At 38.6% G+C, this 19,645-nt stretch overlaps 2 protein-coding genes and 1 long non-coding RNA gene across 11 annotated transcripts in view; 2 read left to right on the top strand and 1 right to left on the bottom strand.

Annotated features, from left to right (window-relative positions):
• The window catches only part of PDLIM5 (PDZ and LIM domain 5), a 128,049-nt gene that overhangs the window by 42,372 nt on the left and 66,032 nt on the right, over nucleotides 1–19,645 (bottom strand). For 3 of the 9 annotated variants that reach the window (XM_061360957.1, XM_061360958.1, XM_061360959.1), the window contains exons 4-11: nucleotides 18,400–18,442; nucleotides 16,551–16,957; nucleotides 11,412–11,584; nucleotides 10,272–10,308; nucleotides 7,131–7,160; nucleotides 4,609–4,725; nucleotides 1,505–1,696; nucleotides 680–766 (exon numbers count right to left, since the gene is read on the bottom strand). In XM_061360957.1, the coding sequence (XP_061216941.1) occupies nucleotides 680–766; nucleotides 1,505–1,696; nucleotides 4,609–4,725; nucleotides 7,131–7,160; nucleotides 10,272–10,308; nucleotides 11,412–11,584; nucleotides 16,551–16,957; nucleotides 18,400–18,442 (1,086 nt within the window). Of the gene's footprint in view, nucleotides 1–679; nucleotides 767–1,504; nucleotides 1,697–4,608; nucleotides 4,726–7,130; nucleotides 7,161–7,790; nucleotides 8,778–10,271; nucleotides 10,309–11,411; nucleotides 11,585–16,550; nucleotides 16,958–18,399; nucleotides 18,443–19,645 lie in introns of those variants that run through there. The other 6 variants (XM_061360961.1, XM_061360960.1, XM_061360965.1 and 3 more) reach the window with 6 other exon arrangements.
• Nucleotides 11,466–14,045, top strand: LOC133216340 (uncharacterized). The gene is made up of 2 exons (XR_009726623.1): nucleotides 11,466–11,586; nucleotides 13,906–14,045. It is a non-coding gene; the product is annotated as an uncharacterized LOC133216340 (long non-coding RNA).
• HPGDS (hematopoietic prostaglandin D synthase) overlaps nucleotides 18,236–19,645 on the top strand; it is a 194,664-nt gene continuing 193,254 nt past the window's right edge. The window contains exon 1 of the mRNA XM_061360975.1: nucleotides 18,236–18,240. The gene's annotated coding sequence lies outside the window, so the exon portion shown is untranslated. The remainder of the gene's footprint in view (nucleotides 18,241–19,645) is intronic.

A 19,645-nucleotide genomic window follows, 5' to 3' on the forward strand; every position in this document is an offset into this window, starting at 1 on the left:
GGAAAAAGCAATTCTGATTTCACCCACAAACAAAACTTTCCCCTCACCAAGTCAGCATTCAACATGTATCAGTATTCAAATTCCCAATTTCAGACTCTGTCTCACACCCCTACGTCATTCCCACTGAACCAGGACTCAGGACATTCCATGTGGATCCGAGTCTCCATAATGCTGACAGAAAGACCCCTGAAAGTCATTGATATTCTCTTTTTCATAATAAACATTGAAAGCTTTGGAATATTTGATAATACAACTTCATCAGGTCTGTTTTTAGCCACCTGTACAAATTCAGTGTACTCCTCACCCCCTTTTAATTTTCCCTACTTATTATCTAAGTTGGAAGGAGTATGAACAGGGGAAAAAGTACACAAAAATGGAAAACCAGACTGGATCCAAAGTAATTTTTACAGTGGTAAATTACTCTAAAATGTCAATATTAAAATGTCAATATTGACATTATATTGACATTAATATTGATATATTGACAATATATTGACATTAATATTGATATTTTAATGTCAATATTATCCATAGAATTGCTGTGTGTATTTTTTAATCATTTCAGAAATCAACAAAACACACAACTATATACTACTTCTCATATTTAAATGCAAAAATGCTGACGGAAAACCTTGGCCACACCTAGTGGTCTGCTGTAGATATACCTTAAAAGATTTACCTTGTATGATTTACAGAAGATTTAGACTGGTAGCTTGAAATTTTACTGAAAGAATTTGTTTCACAAGTAAGCAGAGATGCTTCATGCCTGCCCAAAAGCAGCAAGAGAAGAAAAGTCATTAATCAAGCCCTCATTATAGCTTTGGCACTGCTAACTAAAGCTCAGGAGGAGATCATTTAAGGACTTTCAAAAGCCCTCTTTACCCATAAAAACGAAACCAAAACAACAACAACAACAACAACAACAACAACAAAAAACAACCCAGGTATGGTTTAATATCCCAAAGTGTTAATTACTGAAGTGCTTTCTTTACCTATTGGTAAACACTATACTCTGGATGTCCCATCATTACACAAGTTAATGCTTGTATTCTCCAAAAACTTAAGGCTAGTGGGAAATCCAAAAATATACATTTTATGGCATGGGTGACTAACCTCTGACAGCTGAAAGAATAAAATGTGGAATACCAAAGCATCACATATTATGCACATTCTGATGTGCCTTCCCCCCATTTTGACACTATATATTCAGCCTATGTCACCAACTTCTGACTACAATGTTCCCTTTGAACCAAATCTACCCATTACTGGTTTATCCACCTCCATCTAATGGCCATTTTTACTTTTTTTAAGTATTTTTTTTACATTTTGGCTAAAACCTCCTTTAATTTCTAAATGCTGTTCAGGTTTCAAGAGCCACATGAGGGTCAGGAGACACCTGCAAGCTGCTCCATCTTGACAGCAGCAGCATCAAAAAAAATCAAGTAAAACCATATGTAAAATTAGTTTCTCATCATGCCTTTTAACAGAGCAGGCTCGGATGTACCTGGCTATAGCAGAAGGCAGCTCAAGGGCTGTTTCCATAGTTGGGTCTGCAAGAGGCAGTCCCACAGCCACGGTTGTAGGTACTGGGAGCTCGGCAGTCTGTGTGGCCACGGTGCACTTTGCAGGGAGAGGTGCTTTGTCAGGCATCAAAAAGCTTGCTGCCTCCAGAGTAGGCAAATCCACAGTTATTTCCCTAGTTGAGGTTAATTTCACAGTAATTATAACAAGACAACACATGGAGAAGAAATCCCTCGTTTGATAAAGATACCTATCAGTAATGGACAATCCTTTGTAGTCAGCGTTCTTGCATCTTCTGTAAGAAGAGTGAGTAATCTGTCAAGGCTGTTTTTAATTCCACAGGAAACAAATACTCATCCCCTAGGAATCAGACCATGCTGAAACTGGTTCTTTGAGGCATTTTTACAGCTGAAGCTTGAAAGCTTAGAACCAGGCTTGTTTAACCACAAAACCAAACTATTTGGCTAAAGTAGTTACTCAAAAAAAACAGATAATAGTGTAATAGAAACTCTACCTAGTATAAGTAGATTACACCTTAGACACTGTGGCCACTTGGCTGCTGGTATTTAACCTGAACAATTGCAGGGGAGTTAAATACTCATTTGGCTAAGGCTTCCAAAGTGTTCTCAAACAAAAGTTTAGTAAAGTAAAAGCAAGCAGAAGGACAAACAGCATTCACCCCAGGAAAGCAGTATTCTCCCCCCATATTTTACTTCCTCTTGCTTATCACCAAACGAAGACAGCCATAAAAGATCTGACAGTTTTAGTCTGGTCAGTCTGAGACCCAACCTGACGCTCACTGACCAATTAAATGAGCAGCTCCTGGTTTTGCAAATTCCCTTTTGCAGTCAAGGGAAGTTGTTTAAAATCAATGTAGAAATGCCAATCCTGCCAAAAAGGGGATCTGGATGAATTGAGGAGAATACAGCAGCAGTTATAACAATTCATGACAAAACAGGGGTATACACAGATTGTATTTCCTGGAGTCGCCCTCAAGTTCTCCAAAACTTTACACAGCATCTTTGTGAAGCTTTGTAAGTTACAAAAAAGGGCCCTGACAAAGGCAAGAAGGGGAATAAATCACACTGGGAATATGCTCCAAAGCGAGAGGAAGCTGACTCCAGATCTTATTCATACATACATACTCATTGTATTTTCATTTTAATCTTGCTTTGGCAGTAGTTAGGAGTAAGAAATTACTCTTGGAAGTTATGATTTCTGCAGAGAATATTCTTGGCTGTCCACTAATCAGAAAATACACAACCAAAATCAGGATTAATACTTACTACTTAATACTAAGTCTTTTTATTTATGACTATCATGAATAATTCCATTAAAAGAAAAAAAGTAGGTCTGTATGACTGTAAAAAGTGTGTATATAAAAGAGCAATGTAAAGACTAGCTGGCACTGGAGCTGCCTTATATTAGTTATGTATATCTCAGGAAGTGCCAGATTCTGTGGTTTATATGATCTAAATTTGCCAGGATGACTTTTTAAGATGACTTTTTGCAACTTTGTGGAAACGCTGCAATTGCTTTTAAATATTTTACTGTTAAACTAATAAGAGGACATTGCATATATGAAATTGAGTACTAATACACTATAAACTACAGTAGATGGCTGTACTGCCTTATGACTAGCTTAGGTTTTCATTAAAGAACTAAAACTACAATAAAAAAGCATTATACTTTATATTATGAAGTCTATCTTGTAAGTAATAAATCTAACTTTAAACTAGTAATCAAATCCAGATCCTTCATACATTTCACAGCAAGTTCGTTTCTTTCTTGGTGGTTCAGTACTGGGTGGTACAAATCAGAGCTTCAGCCAAAATGAGATGGAGCCCAGTAGGAAAATAAGACCCATGCCAGTCATTGATAACAAATGTGGGGCTTTAGCAGCAAAAGCAAGTCTACTGACCTTTGGATGGGTAATTGTGCTTTACCAAAGGTCTAACATGGCACACACCAATTGCTCCATAGCTGCTATTTTATAAAAATAAAACAAAAGAAAAGCAACAAAAATGAAGGGCTTTGGAGATCAGCTCTGGGTGCATTGCCCATACGAAAACATGTTGTAAATGCAGTGACATGGCCTCAGTAACAAAACATAAACGTCAAATATGGTTGCTATGCTGATACCTCTAATTTCAGGAGAGTAGCAAGACTACATAGCTTTGCTAAATAACTTATGTTCTCCTTCCCACACTCAATGATAATGCTTCCTTCTACAGCTCTGCGTAAGCTCCTCTGATTTCTGCTGTTCTTGAGTAGAAAATACCATCATCTACTTTTTTGACTATCTGTATAAATACTTCTGTCTAGGGGCCTAGCAGGACCAGGCATTGTTCATTCAATTCTCATTTTCAGAGCAGCAGCTTTGTTTTGTACTTTAACAACTTTGTCCTTGTGCATGTGCAATGAACTCTAGCTACCTGGAATTCAAAAAACTCCCCTGCACTATGAAACACAAACCATCGGAAAATATTCCTGACCTTTAATAATGGCATCAAACCCCTCCAAATTACTGTTTCTCTCATGTAAAAAATTGTCACTGTCTAGTACCCACAAATGACCTCCAAACCACCATCAATCTGCCAAGATAAGTGTTGGTGAAGCTAGGCCAATGACAGAATTTGCCAAATAACCATCTGATTTTTTTCTGATTGCATCATGGCACACAGCATAGTGTTATGAACAAAATTATCTACCTAAAAAAATATTTTTATAGTTTTAAAAGCATTTTTCTGTGTTTTGAAGAGAACTGAATTCACTTTTGAGTTGTTGAGATCATTGAAAAGTTACTCCATCCAGGTGACCGAGTGGACACCCACTGACAATGCAGCAACACACACTACATATAGTGTCTTATTTATACTGGTACCCACATGACTGTTCATAAATCTGCTCAGCTTCATTTCATTTCTCTTCTCCTTCCCCCTCCTACCACTTCCAGGAAAATCCCTAATCACAGTAGATTAACAAAGTTTATTTTAAGGGAATGACAGACCCTCCCTGCCCTAAAACAGACGAATTTAGTCTAAAGCAACACATAGGTAGATCATTAACCGAATCTGAATGATTTACCTCCCAGGAGTTGCTGCAGCAATGTTTTCTGAAAGCCTGGAAGAGCAAACATTGCCAGAGAAGGACTCTGCCAGTGGCAAAAGTGTGGCTGCAGGTTCTGGTCTAGCACCATTTTCACTCCATTCACAACAATAAAACCAAAACAGAGACACATGGAAAAGAGATTTTTACTCTACATTGAAATACCGTGCTGAACAGGAGGGACTCTGCATGTAAGTGTTAGTAATTTATTATTATTTTTTTTAAGAAAAAAGTGGATTTTGTAGCAATACACAAATGGGGGATAAAATGATGCACAGTACACTTAGGAAGTGTCACACTTTTAATGAAGGTTAAGAAGTGTCCTGCTGCTTATAAACTTAGAAGGCCAAATAATATTTGCCTTTAAAAATATGGAATATATATATATTTAGTATTAGGCTACATGATGGAAAACTTCTAGGAAATAATGGAAAAGAAACACCAAATTGCTAGTGGAATTCACTCCCCAAGTTACGCTTTTTGCTGCAACTTTTTTAGGGTGTTAGCTTTGTGGAGGTTAGACTATATATTTATTTTTTCATATCATTCCTTTCAATTGTGGTAGAAAAAAAACAGATATAGAAAATACTGTCTTAAAGCCTTCTAATCGAAGAAAAGCACATCTCACTGTGATACAGAAAAATAGAAGCAAACTACGAGATAGAGAGCAATCACAACCACAAGTTTTGAGCAGACTAGATTAGCCACAGGAATAGGTGTTGCTGCCATGTATGTGCATGTATGTGCATATAAAAGAATGCAGAATTAAGTATCTTAATGACATATGGAAACTTAAGTGGTGAAAATCATTGAACGGACTTAGGAATGACCAGAGAACAGACCTCATAGGCAGTAAAGGTAAATCTGAGTTTTTATTCAGATTAATACAAGTATCCTGGACTCCTGCTCCATTAGGCAGATCTGCAGGTATGCTTTAGAGATATTTATGTCATGGGGAGAAAAAAAGAAAAATACATGCTTTAAGACAGGTTGTTTCAGGACTGAACAAGAGTGGGACAAGTATTTTCCACTGGCTATGGATTAAGTAAACTACAAATCTGGAAAATCCAGACACATCTTCACTCAGGACAATGAACTGACTCTACAGTTCAAGGCCAAACCCAAATCTGTACCAAGTTGCTCAAAAGGGAATGAATAAAAGTGAACATCTAATTCTGTGCCACCCTATTTCCAAGTATGTTTTAGAACTAATCAGTTATTCAAGCACATAAATAAACTTTACACAAAGGCTAGACTTTGCCTTTCTAAGCTGTAAGTAACTGGTTTAAAGAGTTGTAATTTACACATTTCAGTGAGGACTTTCTATTCCTATTTCCTGTCCTTCCAGCTCTTATAAAGAAAAATCTGCTTTATCCACACAAAAAGCTGAATTATTAAATTAGGGTATTCATCTCTAGATTACTGATGGAAGAGAAGTATCTATGTCATTGCTCGTCACATTCATCCTTCTAAGTAATCTCTTAAATTTAAGATTATTCATTTATATTAAAACCTCTCAGAACATTTTTTTCAAAGATGAGATCTACGCTGGGAATTGGACATGAGCAAGGGCATGTTATCCACATGCAAATGGACAAGCATTCCATTGTTTTGGAAACAGTAATGAAGTCCAAATTTTAACATCAACAAGTGTTCTGCAATTGATATATTAGAAAAAGGGATCATCTTTAAAGCACTAAATTGAATTCATTTCATATGTTCATAAAACAGTTTTTGAACTAATGAGTTCTTGATATGAATTTATAGGCAACAAATGATATTCCCACCTTTCTCACACTATTCATATCCTCAACAGCTAGGCTCTATGGCTAGCTATTTTTAAATTTGAACAAAACAGAGGCTTCTATACTTCAGATTTGTTCTATTTCTCAGTAAAGCAATTCACCTTTCAAAGGGTAAGAGCTGGCAAGACAGACAGACATAATGGTAAGTTAAATGATAATGTGAAGATGTTTCTCATAACCTGGGGACATCTCCAAAACACAAAAATACTGGAAGGCCAAATCAATCTACCCTTATGAAGAAAACACTAGGGAGAACCTAGGCAATAATCTTGCATAGCTTTCATTGCACTGATGTCCTCTAAAACTCCCAGCTTTTGTTCTATTCATAAACACTTTTTTTAAACCAGCAAAACTATTTTAAAACAGTACTTCACATTCCTACTTTAATAAGCAGTGTGCTATAAAATTATTATATTGTGGCATACGTGCGCTCAGAAATACACTTGTGTTTAGTAACAGTTCTCACTAACAAGCGGGGGGGGATAAATAATTGGCACTTCTCATTAAAACAGTCTTTAGTGAAATCATTGACATTAATATTTTCCCCTACTGTCCCTAATTAGTTAACCCAAAAGGTGTGCAAAATGTGATATGAATTGGTCCATCATTACCAGTGCAAATCTAATTGTACTTTATGCTGTGCAGTGTTATGCATCCAGATCAGTGACAATTAGTGTTAGATAACTTGGCTATTACCTGAAGTCTCCATTTTCTGTTTGGCTTTTCCTAAAGATAAAATGACAAATATGATAACTACTACTGTACTGTATAGCAGTATAAACCATCTGAAAAGGATACACAAGCTTAAAATGCTTCCAAGGGTTTCCTATTTCACTGTTGTGCAATAAAAGTGTTTACCCCACCAAATCTGCAGAAGCATTTGCAGTGGACATCAATTTGTTCACAGGACCAAATGTGTAGGTCAGCTGCACATCAGAAAAGAGTGTAGGTCAGCTGCACAAACTACGAGCCATTGTAGTGGTTCTTATTAAGCAGTTAGGAAAGACTCAGCTTTTATCTGTGCTTTACAATTGACTTTGGAGCTTTGAAACTTCTCTGATTCAGTAAGTGCTGCAAAAGACTGAGTTTTACTTTGTAAATTTCTTGCTCCTGTAACCATCCAAAGGTCCTTCATTTGACTGGTATCTACAAATGTTGTGGCGATTTTGACAACACACAAACCCCATTCTACTACTGTGATTTATATTTTTTTTCAGTGCAGGTTGTTTTTACTATGCAGCAGGGATTTAACTATTTCTCTTAATACAATCTATGAAAGTGCAATGAAATTACAGCTCCATGCATGAGAGGAATATTCAAGGAGTCAGAGAGACTCAAAAGAAAAACAGACAGAGCTAAGATAAAAGCAACTTTTATTAAAATACTCTTCAAGCTTCAAAAAGCATAAATTAATGAATGTGTAGCTACTATAATACATTATTTTACAGGAGAACCATAGGGCCATGAAGCTTTTATAAACAAAAAAAAGCCTATGAGCTTCACACTGTAATAAATAAATACTACCATCTTGTTCTTGTTAGAGGATGTTTTGAAGCTTTTACAGGTACACAGCAACATTCTGCTTATTTTTTTTTCTAAGCTTTCCACAATATGAACATATTACTAGTCTAAGCAGCAGAATCTTTATATTGAGCTTGCACTTCGATTTGCAACAGTGGATTTATTTATTTATTTGCTTAAAAGCAGCCCATCTTCTTGTTGTACTTGGTAAAACATTTACAACCACTCCAAAATTGACCAGCTAAATGTCTAGTGAAATCCAAGATAATTATCCTGGCAGTCTGAAATAAGTGCATACAGTCTTTCTTCATCTTCTTCCCCCAGACCCAAAATCAAAGTAATACCATTTCTTATTCTTCTGTTCATAACTTTCTTCCTAACAACCTACAGTAACTCAAACTCAGCAATGCAAATGACTCCTTCGAGGCAACAAAAGAACTGCAACAGCCACCTAATCCCCCACGTTGGGAGACTGAGGCACCCAAGTTGTTCCATTTAAAATGAGGATTTTTTTTGTCAACTATTGATTATCACAAGAACATTTTAATCTCATTTTTTATACATCAGTAGGAAAGTGTTAGAAAAGTATAGAAAAGGACAGAATTTCTCTTGCAGTAAGGCTAATGAAATAAGATTTCTTTTTCTTTTTTTTCCCCTTTTTTGCAAAGCAGGTGGAAAAGAAGGAAAGAAGGAAGTATTTGTGTTATGCTTTTGCAACTTGGGTAAAATCACTGGACATTAAGAACACGTGCTGAGACTTCATGGTGCCAGTCACGTAATTTTGTATATTTGGGACTAAAGACGTGGATGGGAACCTTTTCCCTGTGGAAAGAAGTGATAGAAGAAAAATAAGAAAGGAAGAAAGATTACCTTTAGCAGTTTCACAAGCGAGCATGCAATCTCCATGCACTAATCCTATCTGCACATTGCCTTCACAGTATCACAGTATGTTAGAGATTGGAAGGGACCTCAAAAGATCATCTAGTCCAATCCCCCTGCCGGAGCAGGAACACCTAGATAAGGTTACACAGGAACGTGTCCAGGCGGGTTTTGAATGTCTCCAAAGAAGGAGATTCCACAACCTCCCTGGGCAGCCTGTTCCAGTGTTCCGTCACCCTCACTGAGAAGAAGTTTCTTCTCAAGTTTAAGTGGAACCTCTTGTGTTCCAGTTTGTACCCATTTCCCCTTGTCCTATCATTGTTTGTCACTGAGAAGAGACTGGCTCCATCCTCGTGACACTCCCCCTTTATATATTTATATACACTAATAAGGTCACCCCTCAATCTCCTCTTCTCCAAACTATAGAGACCCAGCTCCCTCAGTCTTTCCTCATAAGGGAGATGCTCCACTCCCTTAATCATCTTAGTTGCCCTGCGCTGGACTCTCTCCAGCAGGTCCCTGTCCTTCTTAAACTGAGGGGCCCAGAACTGGACACAATATTCCAGATGGGGTCTCACCAGGGCAGAGTAGAGGGGAAGGAGGACCTCTCTCGACCTACTAACCACCCCCCTTCTAATACACCCCAGGATGCCATTGGCCTTCTTGGCCACAAGGGCACAGTGTCGGCTCATGGTCATCCATCCTGTCGTCCACCAGGACCCCCAGGTCCCTCTCCCCTACACTGCTCTCTAACAGGTCGTTCCCCAATCTATACTGGAACCTGGGGTTGTTCCTGCCCAGATGCAGGACTCTACACTTTCCCTTGTTATATTTCATCAAGTTATTCCCCGCCCAACTCTCCAGCCTGTCCAGGTCTCGCTGAATGGCAGCACAGCCTTCTGGCGTGTCGGCCACTCCTCCCAGCTTAGTGTCATCAGCAAATCTGGATCTAGTGTTAAACAAAGTCAGCACAAAATCTCCCACGGACTAGATTTAGCCACTGGTTGGTCCTCATTTTGAACAACACTTATCCCAAAGCAAAGAGACAGCTGACCCTTATTTGCACTCCAGAAGGGTAATACTTTCCAGCTATGCCTTGCAATTTGATCCACACCGGCAAATCAAAAATGCCTGGTTAGATTTAGGAAAAGGAAAACACAATTGACAAGCTGACCTTGTACAGAAAACCAAATCAGTCCGCGCTTATGGAAAATCTCAAACTCCTGCACAAACACTACTACTGGACTGCAGCAACAGATTTTAAAAGGTCTGTCTATGCAGAAAAAAACTCTTGATTTTTACATGCTGAAGTAGAAGGCAAAAAAAGCAGCAATACTTTCAAAACACCAGATGTCACACAAATGCACCAAACACTATCAGTTAAGAATCAAGACGTGCAAAGTATTAAAGTAGTAAAAATGTAAAACATCAACTCACTTAGTCTTCTTCGAAGCTTCATGTTCTGGTTCCTTCACTGCGAGAAAGCAGAAAGGTTTTACTTTCTAAGGCACTAACGGCACTGTACCACCGTACACTGTGATCCTCCCCTGTGCCAATGCATTCACAACAGGAAATCACAACAAGGTTTGTTAGGACTCCTAGATTCTAACTACACCCCAATGGAAATGAGCTATGTGGGGGAAGCCCCTTTGCCAGCAGTACTGCCGAAAGGTGGCTCTGCTGGTCTCTGCCCTTTCTTTTGGCCCATTCTCCATGTTGGCAGTGAGAAAGGCACGTTAAAAAGGGGAAGAGGAATGGAAGCTGGGAGGCACTTCTGTTGGACAAACAGCCAGTGCATTTATAACAGGTGATAATCCAAACGTCTGTTTGCAGCCAGGCTGTGACCCACCAAGGTAACTGTCCAAGTTCAGAATATTTATCACAGATGAATAATAATCTTTGCTTGGGAAGACGTTATCATTGGCTTCTAGAATAATTCTGCCAGAGAATCAGTAGTCTATTTAATCAAACCTGCCCCCAGGGAAGGGTTCCAATTTCCTCACTGCCTCTTTTATTGTAGCACTAGCTGTGAAAAGCAGAATGAAATAATCACCTCTACATGAACTGCTTCAATCTGAACATGACTGAGCTCAGGTCTCCTGATGGTACTTCTGATGGCTTTTACACAACATTACAGATCTTAGCCAATGAATTGTAACTGACAGCATAATATGAAATTGAAGTTTTATCATAAAATTATATGACTGGAAATGAATCACTTGTTCCAGTCGACAGTATATCTAATCAAACTACAGCATTAGCAGAGGATGAAAACATAACCTGGGAATAAACTAAGGAACTGTGGGTTTATGCTTCTGATTGCAGATCACACACCTTTGGTATGATTGTCAAATATTTTCTATGTGCCTGAAAACACCTTAACTTTTCTGGAGTATTAAATATGAACAGGACAGGAGGGAAAGAAACAACCAAAATTCTGCCTACTGAATTTATTATGAAAGAGGAAAAATGATAGAAATGTGACTGAATCCTTTTACTAATTCCCACCCCCAGCTATTAAAAACATCTATCTGTCCAAGGCCATTATTTTTACTTGGCTTACACCAAACTACTCACTATGATCAGTGCCGGTGATTTGGGCAAGGATGCGGAAAGAGCGGGACTGGGTGGTGCCTGTCCGGGGATGCCAGTCTTCGGTGTCTTCAATCAGTCGCTTCTTGCTGGCATCGCTGTGGGTGGGTGTGTGGTAAAACTCTGTGTAAGTATCCATAATGTGCTTCCGTGGGGGCCTGTGGCAAGGAGAGGAGAGAGCAGTGAGTGAAGAGCTCCAGAGACCACCTGGGTTGGTGTAGCTATGAAGACACAGGCAGAACTGTGACTTCTCACAGCATTAAAAGGCAGCTTCTATGCTTGGATGCAGATGTGCCGCAGTGAGCTTTACAGGCACACCTGAACATAGATTCAGTTCCCTGAATCAAACACAGCTTTGTAATTACTCTTACTGAACTGAAATATTTTCCCTTGTTTCACTGCCAGAACATTTGAAACAGTAAAAGTAGTTTTTACTATCAAGACATGTACATGTTTAGATGTTTACCGTTTAGGTGGAGTTTTCCTTGGAGATGATAGAGTAAGACAGCAAGAGAAAGTTTTCCCAGCATAAACAGGAAAAGGAGGAGAAAAAAAAAATAACAAGAAATAAAGTCAGAAACTTGAAACAGAAGTGCAGCTAATTATTCTATTGAATTAGTTTTGTGGGAAAGGGCACTGAAATCCAATGGATATATTCTCATTCTACTACCAAAACTCCAGCACAGAATCCCCGTACTTAAACTTGCATCAATTTCCTCACTGGTATTAGAGAATCTCTTTTGGCAAAGCAGGGTCGTCTACTTATTTCAGATCAGGTGCCCTGTGACAAATTCTCCCCTTGGCTCACAAAAGGCCAAGCACTCACTGTGTGCATTTTTTTTGCACTTGGCAAAGACTGGATGAGGCTCAGGCCATTTAGAAGAGTAGGAATGATGTTCTGAAGCATAATGTGGAGATACTGATGTTCAATACCCTCTCTGGAAGTCAAAAAAGTGAGGTGATGCTTCATCTGGAAACTTCCCACAGCAGCCTACATGCTAGTACCAGTCCCTGCACCAGCAGACTTAAAAGAAGACAGGATTTGAATGCTTTATTTTCTGTAACTAATGTAAAGAACATGTAATGGCACCAATCAATTTAGGAAAAGGGAACAGAAGATCCATACTATATATATATATTATTTCTAAATGCTACACTCATTATTCCAAAGCATTAATCTTTAAGACTCTCTAAATGTAAATATACTACTGCATAATTTACAGATCAATTGTGCAAAACTAGCTCCTTAGCCATAGTAATTTTAAATAAACCAACAAAACTTAAAAAGTTGCTTTGATTTTTGCCACTACTTCCCCACTGTACTCTTAATGTCCAAAGTATTTATGGTGAAGAAAGATGGAAAATATTAATGAGAATGATGTAAATTATTAATTGTCAAAAAGTAAGTATTAGGCCCACTCAATGAAATGCATGAGTAAATACTTAAGCTTAAAAGAATAATTAATACTGGAATTATTCTTTTGTATATAAAGAAAAGTATATTTCTTTATATTATGAAAGGTATCACACAAAATTGTATTGAAAGATTTAATTTACTGACATATACTATTAGTGAAGTATGCATATATCAAAGTTACTAAAAGAGAGAGAGGTATAGAAAGAAGGACAGTGGTATTTCCAGGATGGAGTACAAGAAGTACAGAGAAAACTGAAGTAAAGCATCAAACATTATTAAAAGCACTTAATAGCAAAAATAAAATCTGAACATTAAAGCAGTAATTAAAAGGTGTGGAACTACATGGAAAGGTAATTATTTACATGCAGTTGACTGCATTCTAGCAAATGCCACAGTGAAATAAGTAGTCTTTCACATTTTTTGAAAGTACTATTATAAACAAAATAGCCCGCTGACCCTCAGAGGATCGTACTGGTCCCCCTTTTTAAGGTTTGACTCTACTAACAGTGACTCATTGAGGCCACAAGGTGGTGCCAAAGACAAAGGAAAAGTCAATGAGAAAAGGCTTTGCCTTAACTCACCCTTCAGGCAAGGGGAGAAAAGACAAGCCTATAAAACCCTCAATCATTTTTATCATCCCTAATATGTACAAATCACATACGGATGTATATGGATGTTACTTTATTTCTGTTGTATAAATTCAGTATCCCTTCATTCCATAGTCCTCACACCATAGTTGTTTTTATAGAGTAATTCACCATTGACTAGTTGTATTACCAACACCAATTAGCTGTAACTGCACCAAGAAATTATCAACAGACACAAACACCACACAAAAATAATAAAAATAAATAATTTTTCAAAAGCTGCAAAATTTAACACACTGAGAAAAGCAAGATCACATCATGTCCAATGCAGACAAAATCATTTACTGCACTGTTACAAAGAAGAGCTGAAGCTGTTGCGCAAAACTTAAATATGAAATTTAAGAGTTATAATTTTTCAAAACAACAGTACATGCTGGTTATACCAACAGGAAAAATGACCATAATTCAACTCAAGTGCTGTCGATACTAACTTTATCATTGTTGTTATCTGCAAGGGAAAAAAAAAACAAAAAGGTATTTGATGTGTTAACACATTCTTTGCTCCTTGAAATATTACAGGAGTTTCCAAGTCCAAGATCTGGTAAAGCCGTATACCATGTAAGTCAAACTTAAAACCATCAAGAGAACCTACAAGGGAAAAAAAATCAGCCCAGCTGAGCTTAAACTGAGTAGAATCTGTCAACCTCTTACCTGTTCTAAGCAGCAGGCACTTTTTCATGCAAGAGTTGGCAAGAAGGTCTTAAATAAAGTATAACTGTATACACCCTAATGAAGGCAAACTGCTTTCTTTCTAAGCCAGGACTAAACAAGGGAAAAAAAACTTCCTTCCTTGGCCTGAAGTGAGGACAAATAGTTTATATCCTGAATACGGGTTGGCGGAAGCCAGAAGGAAGAGGGGAAATTCTGAGTACAAGGTGCATGTCAGAAGAACTGTATTTGCTCAGCAGAGCTATGAACAAGATACAAACTCCCCCCCCCCCCTTTTTTTTCTTTTGAGAAAATGAATAATATAAAACACAGAAGCAAAATGGAATTTCAGACTGCTCAACTATTCCAAACTTCAATGTTTCTGATATTTCATAAATGTCACTGATTCCATTTTAAATGGGGAGGGAGATAGGCATCACTGTAGAACTGCGATTTTTCTAAGTAAAATAAGTAGTGTAATGGCAGACCAATATAATCACTTTAGGGGTTATTGTTTTCTGCCTTAGTTTTTTCAAGCCCAAATACACTATTGCAAGAAAGATGGCAAAATAAAGTAGGTTTTTACAGTTCTGAACGTTTTCAAGCTTTCTCAAAGTAGATCTGGAAGGTTAGCAGCAAAATAGGGATTTCTTCACCTGTCAGCTGTGATACTCTTCAGCTGGTATTATTCATCTCATAAGGTAAGGCATGAAACAGCACTCACCCAGTCATTCTATCTTGACCGTCAAGTCCTTACTCCACACTTAAAGCACTTCCCTCCAGGAGACTTAGTTTTACTGCTATTGTTCCTCTTTTTCAGTACTAATTACTGCTTTTAAATCCTCCTCATACAGTTAGTTGCTAAAACAACACTCCTGGAAAGATAAAGAAATGGTTTGCCAAAGTGAATTCAACAAGTCCATCAGCATCAAGCAAGTCCTTGGGTTTTCCCAATTTCATCCCACTTCTATGCAGTGGTGTGGACTCCTGCCACCACCTGTTTAAGAAAGGGCTGGAAGTTACCATGGCAACAGTGTGATATAAAATGCATATGGACCGCATTATACAAGTCCACATATGGAAAACATTTGTACCACAATATAAAGGGAATAGGTACCTAAAGAAGTTTCCCCTCCCATGAGACGCTCAACTGAAACTGCAATTTATGCTGTATTTCAGTTGATCTGGATGTTTACCTTTCTGTAGGGTTCTTTATATACTTTATCTGCTGAGAGAATACCAGACAAGAGAAGGACTAAGCCTTTTCCTACAGCCACTTTCTTTTGAGGGACAGGAAACAGTAACGATGGCTTTTAGGTTTTATGCCCAGGTTTTACATTCTCAAGATTGAAGAGAAACCTACAGTTTCCTCCAGCCCTTTTTATTACTTAACTCAATCTGCTGGACCCTGCTGCTGGGCACAGAGGCCAACTGGCATGGGACCACTCATGCCCAGCCTCCTCTTCTCCCCACAGCACAGCAACTGCCGGGAACCAGTCCCTAAGGCACTACAGCTCCCAAGCCCTGCCCAAGAATTTCTGGGAGAGCCCAAGGTGGCCCCTGCCAAAAGCATGATGCTGAAACAGGGTGGCACTGCACGTCTGAGTGCACAGCATTGCTACTGGGCTCAGTTCAATTTCCTAATCCTTGTTTAGTTGTCTAGATGCTACACACTATGCAGTGTAAGCCTTTTATGCAGCCTTACAGTCCCCTAAACGTTAGGTCGCCACTATCACTTTAACATAATTATTTGAACATGAAAGTCACACAAATTTTAAAACTCTATTTCTTTTTTAAGATAAAGGCAATATTTAGAGTTGAAATATTATAATGCTACAAAAAATCTGCCTAACTCTGCTGGCTTCCTTGAATGCACCTTAAAAATTTCTCACATGTTCTTGTGTATGTGTGCAGAGAAGTGATGTGACATCTGTCCCTTTGCCTCCCTTCTGGGACCTCTCTTCATTGGTCCTCCTGGGTCCTTTCAGAGCATTTCATTCCTGGCCATCACAGCACCTACTGACAGACCACTCTTGCATTTTTGTGTGCCTGCTGCTTTCAGTCACTGTATCAAGAGTCAAAATGCACAATGAGATACAGACATTGAAATTAACACTGGGCTTGTTGTAAGGTCCAGAACACATAGTGATACAACCCATTATATAAAGTATTTTGTGGTCCTGATCCAATTTAGCTGTGACACTCTATAAACTGGTATGTCACTCCAGAGAAAAACCACCACTTTGACCCTTCAAAGCATCCCTTTTAAAACACAAGTCCTTCCCTCAGAGATTCACGTCTGAGGACGAAACAACTCCTCCTCCTCCAAGCTGTGTTTGTCTTAGCCCTTAAACAAGCCCAGCTTTTTTCCTGCGAGGAAAGACCCTCACAGCAAAAAGAAATCCCACCTACCCATTTTGCTGTTTACTCTCCCCCTGGTTTTCTCTGTATCCTCGTCGTTGCCCCTCGGCTACATCCTGGGTGCCGTCGCCAGCAGAGGCGCTCGGGCCGGCATTGTGTGTGGTGGGCTGCCGTGGGACATTAACTGCAGGTTTAGCAGCGCTCAGCACTGGTGAGCGCTGCTCAGTGTTAGGCTTGGCGTTAACATGCAGTCCGGGCACAGCGAATGGGGCCGGGGTGACAGCTGCCTGGGCCGGGGTGAAGGCTGAGGATGGTGATGGGATGGAGGTGACTTTGGAAGAGGTTACAGCTCCAAATGGCCTCGGTGTCTTATTGTAAGCCACACTCGCCGTGGGAGTGACTTTGGGTGCAACAGCAGAGGCAATGGGCACAGGCTTAACTACTTCTTTAGGTTCTCCCTATGCAAGATGAAAAACAAAAAAGAAACACACAAAACCACACCAAACGCATGCACATTCCTCAGCAGGGATATTCACTGCTCTCACAGGAGGTAACACACCTAGCATGAAACCAAGAAGCACAGAAGCAAGCTTTACTGAGACTGCAGCCATGAAGTGTATGGAAGAAAACAAGCCATGCGTTTAGGAAAGGGAATGATCCAAGCATGCACAGTCAATATGCAATCCCATGATGATAACTCTTCTCATCTTATCCAAAACAGACACCCCACAAATCAAATTCAAGAGGAACTGAAGAACCACTCCATTGTAAAACCCACCAGGTAAACTCATGCTGAAAAAATTAGCGGCTTTTTATAAAATCCACATTCCACTTCTCAAACCCAACTTGAGATATGTACATTCCCCATAAAAAACCAGCATGGGTGCGTGTACAGACACACTGTACATATTTATCTGTTCATACAGCCCTTAAGAGCAGAACCAGAGCCCTGGAGCTCATTTATTAGTGGCCAGTCCTTCAAGACTCAGCGAGCTTCTCTAGTTGCACTCCATCAGTGGGCTTCAATGTCTCCATATACTCTTGTCAGATCAAAACACACAAAAAAACCCACTTTTTTTTCTGGGAGCTATGGTTCACCATGGTGGTTCCCAAACTGTGGCCATTGAAATCACAGTCAGCAATGCAATAATATACTATAAATTATTTATGTCTACTGGAGAGGATTTTTATGTACAGGCCATTTGTAAGCAATTTCAGGTTTGCACACAGCCTTCTTATCCAAAAGGTGGATTTGCTTGAGAACAAAACATTAGAAGCACTTTGGAACAAATAATTCCCCGCGGTTTTAAGCAAAGTGAGGGAAACTGTTCTTTCAAACTCTAATATTTAGATAAACTTTCTCCAAACACAAAGGAAGATTGCAGTCCTCACTGAAAAATCCCCAGCCAAATAAAAAAAAAAAAAATCCCCCCCCCAAAAAAAACCCCAAACAGCAAAAAAATGCAAAAGCACCCCCAAAAAACCTAACCAAAACCAAACCCAAACAACAACAACAACAAAAAAAAAAAAAAAAAACAAACAAAAAACAGCAAAACCCATCACTAAAAAACGCTACTAATGTTTCTCCCTTAAGGATAAAGGAAGAACTTGAACAATATCTTTCTATATAATGTTCTAAGAGTTGGAAGAAAATATTCATTAAGCTTTTCTTCTTTTTTAATAATCATCTGTCAGGTCTTTTAATGACGTCTCTCTTTTTTGGGGGGGTGGGAAGGGATCACTCAAGATTCAAATGCTGCAATGCTTTTAATGTAAGACAGGGAAATCAAGCATGTTATATTGAAAAGAAAGTTTGACTGACTGCTTATCAAGAACAGGGTGTGACAGATGGATAACAGTTAGTACCACATGCTGCATTTCTTGGTTGTGATATACATACCTTTGGTACCTGAACAATGTCGGGTTTTTGCACAGAAGACACTCTGTAACAGAAAAAACATACGTGTAAGTGTAAAAACATACATATAAGTTCTTTACTGTTTAAGCATTTCTGTCTTCCATGTCATCACAGATATATAAAACATCACATTTTGTTTCCTCTAAAGAAAACACAAGTATTCAAGTAAAACCTACAACATTGTTGTTAACACAAGGAAAAGGCAAAACCAAACTGGATTAATTTATCCAGATACAGTGTTAGGAACTCTAGCATCTATCATCAAGTAATATTTTATTTATAAATTCATAATACCTCATCACCAGTTAGAAGACTAATTTGCTTATTGTTTTCCTTCTTTTCATAAGATGCTATGTCACGTAACTCAAAAGCTCTAGTTAAGTAAATTGCATTTTAAACAGTGCATAACCTTTATTCAGGCTTATATCAGATGCCTTCCTTTTAGAACAACAACAAAAATCCTTCTGAAGGACTTAGGAAATTAAATAACACAGAAACTTTTTGCACAGTCTTTGGTCTTCAAGGGTAAGGTTAATGTCACTTGAACTCCACAGTACACAGCAAAAAACATTTCTTCCAAACAATAGGTGCATTGAAACTACTATGGGGTGGTGGGAAGGAAAGGAAGTATCACAATGGAAAGGATTAATATGATAAAGAATTGACAGATTCTGTTATACCTGAAGTGAACTGGCAAAGTGTTACAGATAAAGGCACCTCACTTGATAGTTGGGTTGGGTTTCAGTTTTTTTTCAGATTTGCATACACTTATGTGCAAAAATACATACATAACATTAAACAAAAAATAAATAAACCAACCAGCAAAAAACCTGACACACTAACACTATCTGCAAATACTGCTGCTGATACACTTGAATCTTTTCATGCTCTTTTGGTAGAAAAGTGGCTTCTTGCCACACTTCAAAACATTTCTGCCCATATTTGGTAGCTGCTCATAAGAGCTGGCATCCTTAATGATCCAAGAACCAGCAATCACATCCTGCCTGACCAGCTACAGCTTCCGACAAGTCTTCTAAAAAGGGTTCTGAAGGACTGAAGCTGGAATCTCAGTTCCAGAAGATAATTTGCCAGGGAAACAAATACGTTTGTTTAATTGGAGATCAGCTAACAGATGTTACAATTTAAAACACCTCTACTGTATAAACCTATCAGCTTTCCTGTTTCTACCAGGAAAACATGGAGAGCTCAGATTCCAAACCAGCAATAG

Source organism: Neopsephotus bourkii, unplaced genomic scaffold (assembly GCF_033783945.1).
Source record: "Neopsephotus bourkii isolate Nb327-2 ecotype Australia unplaced genomic scaffold, CSIRO-AGI_Nbou_v1 NB_1037, whole genome shotgun sequence".
Taxonomy (NCBI): Eukaryota; Metazoa; Chordata; class Aves; order Psittaciformes; family Psittacidae; genus Neopsephotus; species Neopsephotus bourkii.